This window comes from Lissotriton helveticus, chromosome 11 (genome assembly GCF_964261635.1).
Source record: "Lissotriton helveticus chromosome 11, aLisHel1.1, whole genome shotgun sequence".
NCBI lineage: Eukaryota > Metazoa > Chordata > Amphibia > Caudata > Salamandridae > Lissotriton > Lissotriton helveticus.
The window spans coordinates 221,747,273-221,759,732 of NC_136072.1; the positions used below are offsets into that span (position 1 = coordinate 221,747,273).

Consider the following 12,460-nt stretch of genomic DNA (forward strand, 5'->3'; position numbering starts at 1 on the left):
CGCCCTCACTCTATCTGTCTATCTATCGCCCTCACTCTATCTATCTATCGGCCTCACTCTATCTAATCGCCCTCACTCTATCTATCGCCCTCACTCTATCTATCTATCGCCTTCACTCTATCTTATCGCCCTCACTCTATCTATCGCCCTCACTCTATCTATCGCCCTCACTCTATCTATCGCCCTCACTCTATCTATCGCCCTCACTCTATCTATCGCCCTCACTCTATCTATCGCCCTCACTCTATCTATCGCCCTCACTCTATCTATCTATCGCCCTAACTCTATCTATCTATCTATCGCCCTCACTCTATCTATCTATCAATCTATCTATCTATCACTCTATCTATCTATCTATCGCCCTCACGCTATCTATCTATCACCCTCACGCTATCTATCTATCGCCCTCACTCTATCTATCTATCGCCCTCACTCTATCTATCTTTCTATCGATCTATCGCCCTCATTCTATCTATTTATTTAGATACTGATCGCCATCACTCTATCTATCTGTCTAGCTATCTATCGCCCTCACTCCTATCTATCTATCTATCTATCTATCTCGCTCACTCAATCTCTCTATCGCCCTCTATCTATCGCCCTCCCTCTATCTATCTATCGCCCTCACTCTATCTATCTATCCCACTCACTCTATCTGTCGCATCACCACAGCATCACTCAGCACCACCACAGCATCACTAAGGGGCACAACAACATCACTATGCGCTACCACAGGATCATTGAATGCCACAGCATCACTAGTCGCCACCACAACATCTCTCAGCCCCACCACAGCATCAATCTGTGCAACCATTTACCAACAACTGGGTCAAATATGATCTCTCAATGTTTCAAGCTTTATTACAAATGTCACAAAAAGAGGTTAGTATTTCACTTCTGTTCTTGGATTTTCGTCACAATAAAATACACTGAACATATTCTTCACAAAAGTTATTTACAAAAGTTTAAGCTATTGCCATTATAAATTACAATAACTTCTATTTAAGTATTAATTATTAAAAAAATTAAAAGCCATTGTTATTTGTAATATCAATACATCTAAGTCACGTGAATACAACACATATTGCATTACAAATGCTATAGGTGTCACAAGTTATAACTATTGGCATTGTAAATGACAAAGCTATTATTTTTGCTATTTTCAAAACCAACACATATATAAAAAATGTGTCATTTACAATACCAATAGCTCAAACTTTCCTAATGCGAGACCTTATGCATTGCAAATGCTTGTTTAAAGTCAGGTAGTGGTCCCTGGGACCACTGCTTGCCCTTAAAAAATATTTTGAGAGCTAGTCACAAAGGGGAAGGGGTTCCCTGGGGACCCCTTCCCATTTGCGACTCCATTACCACCCTCTTGAAGAGGATGCTAATTTGTGATGTTTTGCGACCGCAATTGCTGTCGCAAAACATTCATACATGGCTTTGGGGCCACTATTAGTAAGGGAACGCCCCTTCCTAATAGCAACTCGCAATTCCTAAATAGCGAGGCGCAAATATATTGTGCTCGCTATTTAGGAATTGTACATAGCCCTTTCACATTTTGCATGCGCCAACAGGTCGCAAACCCGTTTGCGCATGCAAAATAGGGTTGTACATCTGGCCCCAATTAATTTATTTTTCTTTATTGAATTGCTTAATAGTGCTACTCACCCGATTGTTGGGTGTCAGAGAGCTTCATTTTACACATATATATGGCAGATGTGATGAATCATACAAGTGTGCAAGTCAAGAGATAGGCAGTGGTGGCTTGCCGAGGGAGTGCTGTGGGGCGGTGGGCAGGGTTGGGGAGGGGCAGGGTGGGGGGTAGTGGAGTCCGATATACGACAGACAGGAGTAAGGTAATTAATTAAATAAATAAAACAATTTACCGTGCGTGCGCTGCGTCGCCGAATCAGCGATGCAGCGCGAGCAAGGTACATTATTTATTTATTTAATTACTTACCTTACTCCTGTCCGTCGTATGTAAGACTCCACTAAATGCCTACCCTGCCCCTCCCCGCCCCACTGCCCGCAGCACTCCATCGGCGAGCCGCCTCTGGAGATAGGAAATATTAAATAGGTCACTGAGGGTACCAAGGTGTAGGAGTCACATATCCTCAATACTGATAGGCAAATTCATGTTGCGCTTGTTCGGGAGCAACACAAAGTGTGTTTTTAAACCTGTGTAATGTCTGTAGAACCCAGGTGTTGGGGTTGTGTGTCCTATTAAATCTCTATTACAACCCAAAGAAACCCTTTTTTGCAACCTTAGAATAACGAAAGACTGGGAAAAAAACAATAAGGTTCTTGCAGTTTCTGTAGAGCTTCTCGATGGTGGTTCATAACTCACTGTGCTATATCACAAGAATTGTAATTTATGACCTACAGGTGACCCAGGGATCTTTGCAACAAGCGCACTAGTTCACTGAGCTCTGTACATAAAATATAAGTTAGTGACCTGTATATTACATGTTATTGTTTGCAACAGGCACATTATACTCTACGCTAATTTATGGATCAAATATATGGTTTAAGCTGCACACAGATCTCTTCAGCAAGCACTTTAGCCACCATCGTTATTTTACTACAACCCCTTCAAGCTGAATGCTTCAAAAACTGAAAATACTGATCTGTGGGAAATGAAAAAACTATGATCTCTATCTTTCTGGTCAGGCAAACTGGGACCCATGCCAAAAATAGGTACAAACATGGAAAATATCAGAATCTCCTTGGACTCTCCACTTTCCATCTCAATCAACTTTCTTCACAGTGAAAACACTTAGATGCATCTTTACACTTCTTGGATTTTAGCAAAAGGTACAAGCAACAACATTACTCATTCTGTCCATACTTGACAAAGCTAATGGACTATATCACGGCATTCCACTCTCCACTATCAGAAAGTTAGCAAAGAATTCAAAACTCAGCAGTAAGTCTACTTCTAAATACAAATACACCAACATACTTCTCTCTGGTACTGCGAGCTCTATGATGGCCCCCAATACACAGAGCTATTAATAGCAAAGGCTCAAAATTCACTCAATTAAAAATCACAAAATACTCACTACCCAGGAACTTACATTCCAGACTGGCACTGTACTGAATAAGTTCTGCTTCCAGGAAGAACTACTTCACCTGTAACACCACTATAGCCCCCACCTAAAATTTACCGAAACAATAACAAAGGTGCAAGACTGTGCACAACAAAAATAAAATGCCATTTCATTATTTCCTCAATGTCTTGAACAAAACAAGAATCGTGTGAGAAGTGATCAAGCAATGTTCAAAATGAGGGTCAGAATAAACAAAATGGTTTCTGGGATACAATTGTATTGATAAATCTCAACTGCTGCACTTTAGTGGAACAAACAACTAATCATAGTATTTTCCTTCTTTTGTAGGGAATGTCTATCACATCCACGGGGTTTTATGAAGTCACAGCATTGGACACTGAGTTTATGTCCCACAAAAAGTAACATACATGCACCTTACCAACTTAGAAGAGCAGACAGCTGTTGGTGAAATGTTGACAACTGGTTAATTTTGCCGGCCGGTCTCGCTCCAGACAGCTTTGGGAGGATTTGGGGTTCAATTATTGAGATTACACCCACACACAATTTTCAGTTTCATATCACATGAGTCACTCCACTCCACACAATACCATTCTATGCCACTTCACTCCATTCTACCCCACTCCACTGTACACTACTCCACTCTACGCCACTCCATTCTTTGCCACTCTACTTCACTCTATGCCACTCCACTCCACACTACTCTACTCCTCTCTACCACACTCCACTCTATGCCACTTCACTTTACGCCACTCTACGCCACTCCACTCTACAACACTCTGGTCCACTCTACGCCACTCCACTCTATGAAACTGTATGCCACTCCCTGGGACTCTTCTCTACTCTATGCCACTCTAGTCTACGTAAACTCCACTCTACAACACTCTATTCCAACCTACGCCACTTTACTCCTCTCTACTCCACTCTACTCTACTCTAATCCACTCCAGTCTACTACTTCATGCCACTCTGGTCCAATCAACTCTACACCCCTCACCTGCACATCAAACTACTCCATTCTGTGCCACTCAACTCTACAACACTCTACGACACTCTACGACACTCTACTCCAATCTATGCTACTCCACTCTCTGACACTTTACTCCACTCTATGCCACTACATGCTTCTTACTCCACTCTATGCCAATCCACTCTACGCCACTCAAGTCTATGACACTTTACTTCACATTAGTCTACAACACTCTACTCAATGACACTCTGTACTTCTCTACTCTATGACACTCCACTCTTCGACACTCTACTACAGCCTGCGCCGCTCAACTCTACGGCACTCCACTCTACTCCACCATACTTCAACTCTACTCCACTCTACTCCACTGCACGACACTCTACACTACTCCAATCCACGCTTTGCCACTCTACACCACACCACTCTTTGACACTCTACTCCACTCTACTCAACAACACTCTATGACAATTCAATCAACACCACTCCATTCCACTTTATGACACTCCACTCTATGAGCCTCTATTCCACTCTGTGCTACTCCACTCAACGCCACTCCATGATACTCTACACCACTTCATTCTATGACACACAACCAGAGTGGGATTGGGATAAAAAATCGGCACGCGCACACCAAAGAAAAGTGGCACACATTTGCATATTGCCTTTTCGCAAAACACTGCTTCAGCAAAGTTTTATGAAAAGAAAGAGGGTGGAGGGGCATGTTATATAGATTTAAAAAAATGCACAGATTAGTTCACACTGCTGAGTCACACATGAATGCAAGTGAGACCACTTCTGCTCAGGCCCCCTGCCCCCGCTCAATCAGCATACAATAATGGGCCGGCCCATCGAGAGAAAGGGAGTGATGCCTCTGCCCATCTGCCTCTAGAAAGGCCACTCCGGCACCCACTGGGCTGCTGGTGGCATACTAACAGCTCAAACATCCCCCAGGCTGCCCAAAAAAGCAGCCCAAAGCTGGAACTCGGGAACCGGCCATTTCCCGAATGCCTGCGTTAGCAAGCTGACCCTGCACTCCACTCTATGCCTCTCTATAGTAGTGCACTGTACCACACTGTACTCTAGGCCACTCTTCACCACTCCACTCTATTTTAATCCACTCTACTTCACTCCATGCCACTTTACAACACTCTAACTAATTAATTAATTAATAAATTAATTGCAAGTTTATATAGCGCTAGGATCGACTCCCGGAGGAGTATCTCCGCGCTTCGACCGCTGCGAAACCCTTCCTGGCTTCCCTGAGAGATGGTCCCTTAATGGGTACCTCCAGGGTGAGACCAGGCATCCCCGGCGGTCTGGTGGGGCCGTTAGTGAAGATGAGGCAAGCTAATGCCCAGAGTTGCCGAGTGTGATCGCTGATCAGAGTGGACACCGAGGCGAGAGAATTATCGAGTCCGCTGACCCTGGTCCAGAAACCTGCCGCGTCGGGAATCGAACCCTGGTCCCGGGCCGTCCTCTGCTCTCGGGTCTGCCGCCTCTAACCAGTGAGCCACACCACTTTACTCCACTCTATGGCATTTCACTCTATGGCATGACACTCTATGGCATGACACTCTACACAACACTACGCCACTTTACTCAGCATAACTTAACACTAATTCACCCCACTCCACTCTATGAAACTCTCCTCCACTCTATGACACTCCTTCTACACCACTCTACTCTACTCCACTCTACGCCACTCCACAACACTCTACTCAACTCTGTGACACTTCACTCTATTCCCCTCCGACACGCTACTGTATAACTCTCTATGCCACTCTACTTCACTCCACTCTACACCGCTCCACTGTACGCCACTCTATGAAGTTCTGCTCTACACCACTCCCCTGCACTCTATGACACTCCACTCTATGATGCCCTATGATACTCAGAGCGAGCCTTTGCTAAGAGAGTGCAATGGGCGTGGGCGGAGAGAAATTTGGCGCCCATCCTGGTGGTAGTGAATTAAATAAGGCAGCAGGGGGTCCTTATTGTGTTCATTGCTAAGTACCAGGATGAGCAGGGACTGGCCCCTGAGCACAAACATCCCGGGACCTCCCCCAGATCACCTAAATCACTGATAATTTAGCTGCCTCACGCAGATGATGGTTTTGTTGATGTGTGCCAGCAGGGGCCAGAAGGTGAAAGGATGGCAAGTAAGGGGGCTAAGGGGGCTAAGGGGTGTTAAAAACATTGCTCGCTGTATGATAATGAAGTACTACAACCACTTTACACTGGCAAATCAGACAGAATCGAACAGGCAGGGACATGGACAAGGCTATAGCAAGATGAGAAGGGCGCTGCTGATGGCATAACCTTAATGCATAAAGCTGCAAGTGCCTCCCTCAGAAAATCAGTGCCCTGGGCCTGGGCCCAGCTCGCCCATGCTATTGGTCGGCCCTGATGCCACTCCACTCTGCGCCACTCAGTTCTATGCCACTTTCCTTCAATCTACCCCAGTCCACTCTAAGCCATTCCATTCTGCTACACTTTACGCCATTGTACTTCAATCTACAACACTCCACTATATGACCCTCCACTCCTCTCTATGCATCTCTACACCACTCCACTCTATGCTACCCTACTCCACTCTCATCTGTGCTCATATATGCAAATAGACCCAATTCAGGCAGGAGACTCCTGGTTTTTGAAGCTATAAATGGCTCTATTTTGGCTGTCTACCACCTAAAATTGCGTCTCCTTCAATAGAAATCAATGGAAGAAATACATTCTCCTATTATTTATTTAGTCTCCCACTTTCATCTTCTAAAATGTTGGCAAGTGCATATACTGTATTTTTCTTTTTTTTATGCAGATTTTATATAGCGCGAACTCCACCCAAAGGTATTGGAGCGCTTTACATGAGCACCGGTTTTGTTACACAAGGACACATTCAGGCACGGGGAGAGAGGTGTGGCGCCGCGGCCAGGGCGACTGACGCTGGAATCTGGGGACCACGGTTCGATCCCCGGCTCCGGCGGCAGGTTTATTTATGCGATTTTATATAGCGCGAACTTTACCCGAAGGTGTCAGAGCGCTTTACATAGGACCCAGTACCAACCATAAGGACTGAAGGTTACATTCGGAAAAACAAAATTGCTAATTTTTGACTTACATAAGAACCAGTTGAAAACATACGGATTTAGGATTACATGCGTTATAAAAAGGTACAAACAGAAAAAAATTGCAAATGTGCAAGAGATAAAGTCACACAAAGAGGAGATACAAATGGAAAAACTCTAGGCATATACTAGTGATATCTCTATCTACTTAGGGAGGGGAAACACATGGATATACTCTAAGAGTCACATAGGAATGGTAGAGGTTAGCCCAGCACCATGTGACTCTGGGCAATAGCTCGCTTAATCTTCCCGACGGCCCCCCAGCGCCTAGAGACCCTTACGGGTGATTGTGCGCTTTACAAATGTGGACTTTATTAAGTGATTTGCCCAGAATCACAGGATGTGGACGCGAACCCGAGGCTCGAACCTTGGACTGTATGCCATTCTCCTCTATGCCACTCTCCTCTACACTTCTCTACTCCACCCCACTAACTTTTAGCCATGCTGAATAGAAGCCACACTGGTGTAAAACATGGCTAAAACACACTGGCAAAGCCAATAGCTCTTAAAATTAACGCCCTATTGGCTGTACCAATGCTTGTTTTTACGTGAACATTAGTTCTTCCCGCTCGAAGATGGCGGCTACACTTTTACACAGGGAGGGGGTGGGATGGGCTGCAGCTAAGCAGGCAACTTTGGCGGCCATGTTAGAAATGGAACATTAACAGCAATTATTGGTAAACCGCAAACAAATTATTCATTAGTAAAGAATATCGTGAGGAGAGAGAACGACAATCCGCAAATAAATGATTCATTATTAAAGAATATCATGAGGGAATTGAACGGATTCTTTTATGTGCCATCACTGTCTAAAACAAATCCTATAATAGAATTAGCAAACATAGTTCTAGGAAGATATATTGATGAAAGAAGCTATTGGGATAAAAATGTTTTACTCAAGCATGATGTTACTTAATTCTTAAAATTGTCCTATTCATAAAATAACGACTACATCAAACGCTGGAAGAAGAAAAATAGTCCTCTCTTTACCTCAATGGCTTTTTTCGTTTCAATGTCCAATTCAATGTGGGAGACGGCAGTTGGATGTCGACCTCCTTTCTGTTGCCTAATCCTTGTCACGTGGTTTTGTTTATCGACCAGCTGCAGCATGGCGAAGGCAGGCGGCGATGCTGCTAGTGCCATCGCCAAGGTGTCCGAGTGGGCGGACGAGCACTTGCGCCTAATTCGGGTAATTTAGGAGATCTGTAGGTAGAGAGGCAGCTAGCAGACAGTGTGTTCACTTACCTCAAGTCCCACATCACTTGCAGTGCTGCACACTTAGAAGACTACAGTCTCTTAATGCTATAATTCTAGCAGGGAGGCATTTATCTTTGTTGTAGAATCAGCTGAGGCCCCTTGACCTCTACTACAGATATTTCCTTGTTTGCATTGGGGCCAACGGCATCTTATCCACGCCACTGTTTTGCTTGTCTCGTTTTTTTCTAAAACATTAGCGTTTGTTTTTTTGTGGACTCTGTTCATTGAAATCTCCGTTGGAAGCAATCTGATTTTCATGTTTATTAGGAAGGCTGTGCAGGGTATACCCACGTTTCATTTAAAAAGGCAGCATTGCAAAGCTTTAGTTCCAGGTTTTTGTCATTGGTGATTGGTAGTATTGCAGTCATCAAAGCAATTGTGGCCAAATTATATACATCCAGTTACAGTACAATGCAATACATTTGTGGCCATATGTGACAGTCTTTGTACTACTATACTACCTAGCATTGTGCCGTGGTCTTACCCACAGGAGTGGATTTCATTCTGACACAGTATGCCTATCTTGCATTCCGCCTCCATCTCATTCTCCCATTGCTTCTTGATTGATTGGAAGCATAAAACTGTGCTCGGGAAACAACGTGCAGTTCTTGTGAATCTTAAGGCATTAAGGGCCATATGTATCAAGGCCAAATGGGTTCGCAAACGCTTGCGAACTCATTTTTTCACAAAATGGTATGTATGAAAGAATTTGGGTGCACAATAAGGAATAGCAAAATTTGCGATTCCTTATTTTGCGATCCTTAAGGAATCGCAAATTATTCCTTGAAAAATGCACATTTCAGCATTTTTCAAAGTGCCATGTGACGCAAATTGCGAATCGCAAATTGAGAATAATTTCCCATTCCTTCCTATGGGCCAGGAGGCCCATAGAAATGAATGGGAAAGCATTCCTTAATTGCAAATTCTCTTGCGAATTCTCAATTAAGGAATATCAAATAATTGCTAAAAAATTGCGATTTTCTTGATACATACCAATTAGCGATTCTGAAATAGCGATTTCTTAAAAATCGCTATTACAGAATCGCTAATTGGAATCTTGATACATATGGCCCTAAATACGGTATAATGGACCTCCTGGACTGAAGGGGCACAATACAAGATTTCTTGGCTTTCGTGCCTGAGAGTTTTACTTCTATTAAGGGCAAAGGAGCAAGTATTATGCTTTAGTTTGTGTTTGTCCACAGTGACAAGTAAAAAAAGAAAAATGCAAATCTCAGCAGCCCTAGGTTTAAAATCGCAAAACATTCAACATAGAATGCTATGCTGCAAAAGAAGCCCTGTAACACAATCGGCCCCCAGGGGCCCAAAACCGGCCCCCACCCGTGCGGCGCTCCGGGGGATTGCCCGGTGCCCGCTACGGCTAGTCCGGCCCTGAGCACTAGGGAGATGCATCCTAGCGCTCACATTACTAGTATTTCCACTTTTTTGTTATCATCACATTTTTTCTTATGGTATGGGTGTGCTGATGATGAGAACCTGAGCTCAAAGGTGAGAACCAACCAGTGAACTCCCATGGTGTTACTTCTGTAAGGCATCCCACATCACATTTTTTACATTGTCTTTGATAGTTTTTGCATCACTATAATTGCTAGAAACACTGGGTTACAGCAATTTTCTGGTGGTACACTGGGGGAACATACGTTTATGAAAATAGAACAGGGATTTGTTGTCACAGTTAAGAATACAGATAAGCTGTTAGCGGAGCACATAGATGTGCAGGCGTCGGACAAACAGAAATCCAGATCAGACTGTTCAGCAAAGGACCAGGTCATATTGGGGCCAACTATTCTTAGGCCAATAATAAATATAATTGAGCATTGTTTTATTGAAACAATCCTTAAAGATACTTAAGTTATCATGCAAATATCATGGGAGGTGGTCCATAAAATAGTTATAGAACTACATTAAAGAGTATCAAATAAACTTAATCACAGTGGTAAATACAGTAATAAGTGCTATAATATATCTGGGATATTTCTCACCACCTTTTTCTTCATAGAAGAAAAACTTTCACACACATAAAAGTTCGGAAATATGGCATTCTGTGGCACACCATATTCAAGTAGTTGCTAGTTCAAAGCTTGGCTACTTCTTTAGATGCAACATCTGTAATGGGTTTAAAACTAAACATTTTCAGAGTTGAATAATTTGACCAATCACCAGATAGCACAATCTCGTCTAAATATAGACCAATCATGCCATGGATTACTTGGTCACCATGGTACTCATGACTGAGTGTACTGTCTGCAACCTTAATTGTGGTATAATCCACATTACCCACCAATAGAAGCCTTTGATACTGGAGCATGTTGCCTACTGCACATAATTAATTGCAGTCTTGTTCCCGAGGGTCTTAACCTTCTAGTGTTGTTCTCTTAATCCTCAAAATATCTGACAAGTGGATGTTTTGGTTTGTTTTGCAAGCATATTAATCTCTCCTTCCTGTGTAAACATTATACCTTACAGATCTAAAGCTTCAGCATCTAAAACTTGTGTACAAGATCAGAGATGGAGCAACTCGGAGTAGGAGTGTGGCTCAATGGTTAGAGCGGCAGACCCTGATGCAGAGTTCTGGCCCGGGACCAGGGTTCAATTCCCGCCTCGGCGGGTCTTGGGCTCAATTTCCTCGGACCTGACAATTCTCGCCTCGGTGCCTATTCTAATCATGGGCCCCACGTTACAACTCTGGGCAATAGCTTGCTTAACCTCCACACCGGCCCCAACAGCGCTAGGATGCCTGGCTTCACCCTGGGGGTGCCCAGGAGTGGACACTTCACAGGGAAAGCCAGGAAGGGTTCCACAGCGGTATGAGTAATAGCGCCAGGAAACCGCTTGGTGGCAGTGTGCTCTACAAATACCTTGACATTTACATTTACATTTACATTTACATTTTAACTCGGCCTGCTTGCCTTACATTTGTTTGTGATAAATTGGCAGTTCCTTTGTTCATAAATGAAAGAATTAAGTTGACTTTCCAAAGGGAATAACGTTTCTGCAGTTTTGCATTTCAACAGTTTCTTTGTGATAGGATGTTGTCCCACTGGCAACTTGTTGATGGGCCAATGGCCTGCTGAAATAGCAGATATGTAAGCTTTATTATTCTGTATGCTAATCCTTTTGCTGATTACAAAATTACATTGATCATATTTACATCATCCAGAATCCAGAAGGTGTTCCAGAACTTATCTTGACCATGGGAATTTGAATGACCCTTGTGTCCTTGGTGCACAGTTCAGGTATACATAGGAGGCAACTGATTGCAAAAATCCTGGGACCACCCATTGTCTATATAGATTCTCCACCTCATTAGTTGAAGATGCCCTATCATTATTAAAGGATGACATTCCTGCTCTAGGTTCCTCAGAATGTGAGAAGTTTGAGGAATTCAAACTGGAGTTACAGTGATTAGCCAGATATGTGACCTCCAGAGAGGTGTTACAACGATTAGTTCCCCTTTGTGACGTCTCACTTGAGCCATCAGTTTTGATCCATCAATTAGTATTTGTAAAGTACTAGTAATCACCCGTGGGGGTATCCAGGCACAGGGTTGCGGGGCTCAGTCGAATAGTCAGATCTTGAGTCTTTTGCTGAAATCTGCATGCAAGGATGATGTACGGAGGTGGAAAGGAAGGCAGTTCCAGGACTTGGCGGTGAGGTAGGAGAAGGAACGGCTTGCGCGGTGGCTTTGGCAAATGTGTGGTGTCTGGTTAAAGGGTAGGGGGGATCGGAAGTTTTTGATGGTTGGTGGAAGTTCAGTTGGTGGTTGATGTATGCAGGTCTGAGGTTGTGGAGGACTTTGAAGGCATCTGTCAGTATCTTAAATTGGCATCTTTTCAGTATGGGGAGCCAGTGAAGGTTCTTGAGGTATGGCGTGATTTATGTTCGTTTGGGTTGGTCGAGGATGAGTATTGCTGCTTAGTTCTATATCGTCTGTAGTCTCTGCATGAGTCAGTGGTGGTTCCTGCATACAGTGACGCTTTTCCTGATTCTGATGGGGAGCCATTTGAAGATTTT

General features: G+C 43.6%; 1 protein-coding gene across 1 annotated transcript in view; it reads left to right on the forward strand.

The window, feature by feature from the left end:
- Positions 1-8,188: 8,188 nt before the first annotated feature.
- Positions 8,189-12,460, forward strand: part of C11H3orf33 (chromosome 11 C3orf33 homolog) — a 167,560-nt gene continuing 163,288 nt past the window's right edge. Inside the window, exon 1 of the mRNA XM_078667757.1 lies at positions 8,189-8,357. Coding sequence (XP_078523883.1) covers positions 8,193-8,357 — 165 coding nt within the window. The 5' untranslated portion in view covers positions 8,189-8,192. The remainder of the gene's footprint in view (positions 8,358-12,460) is intronic.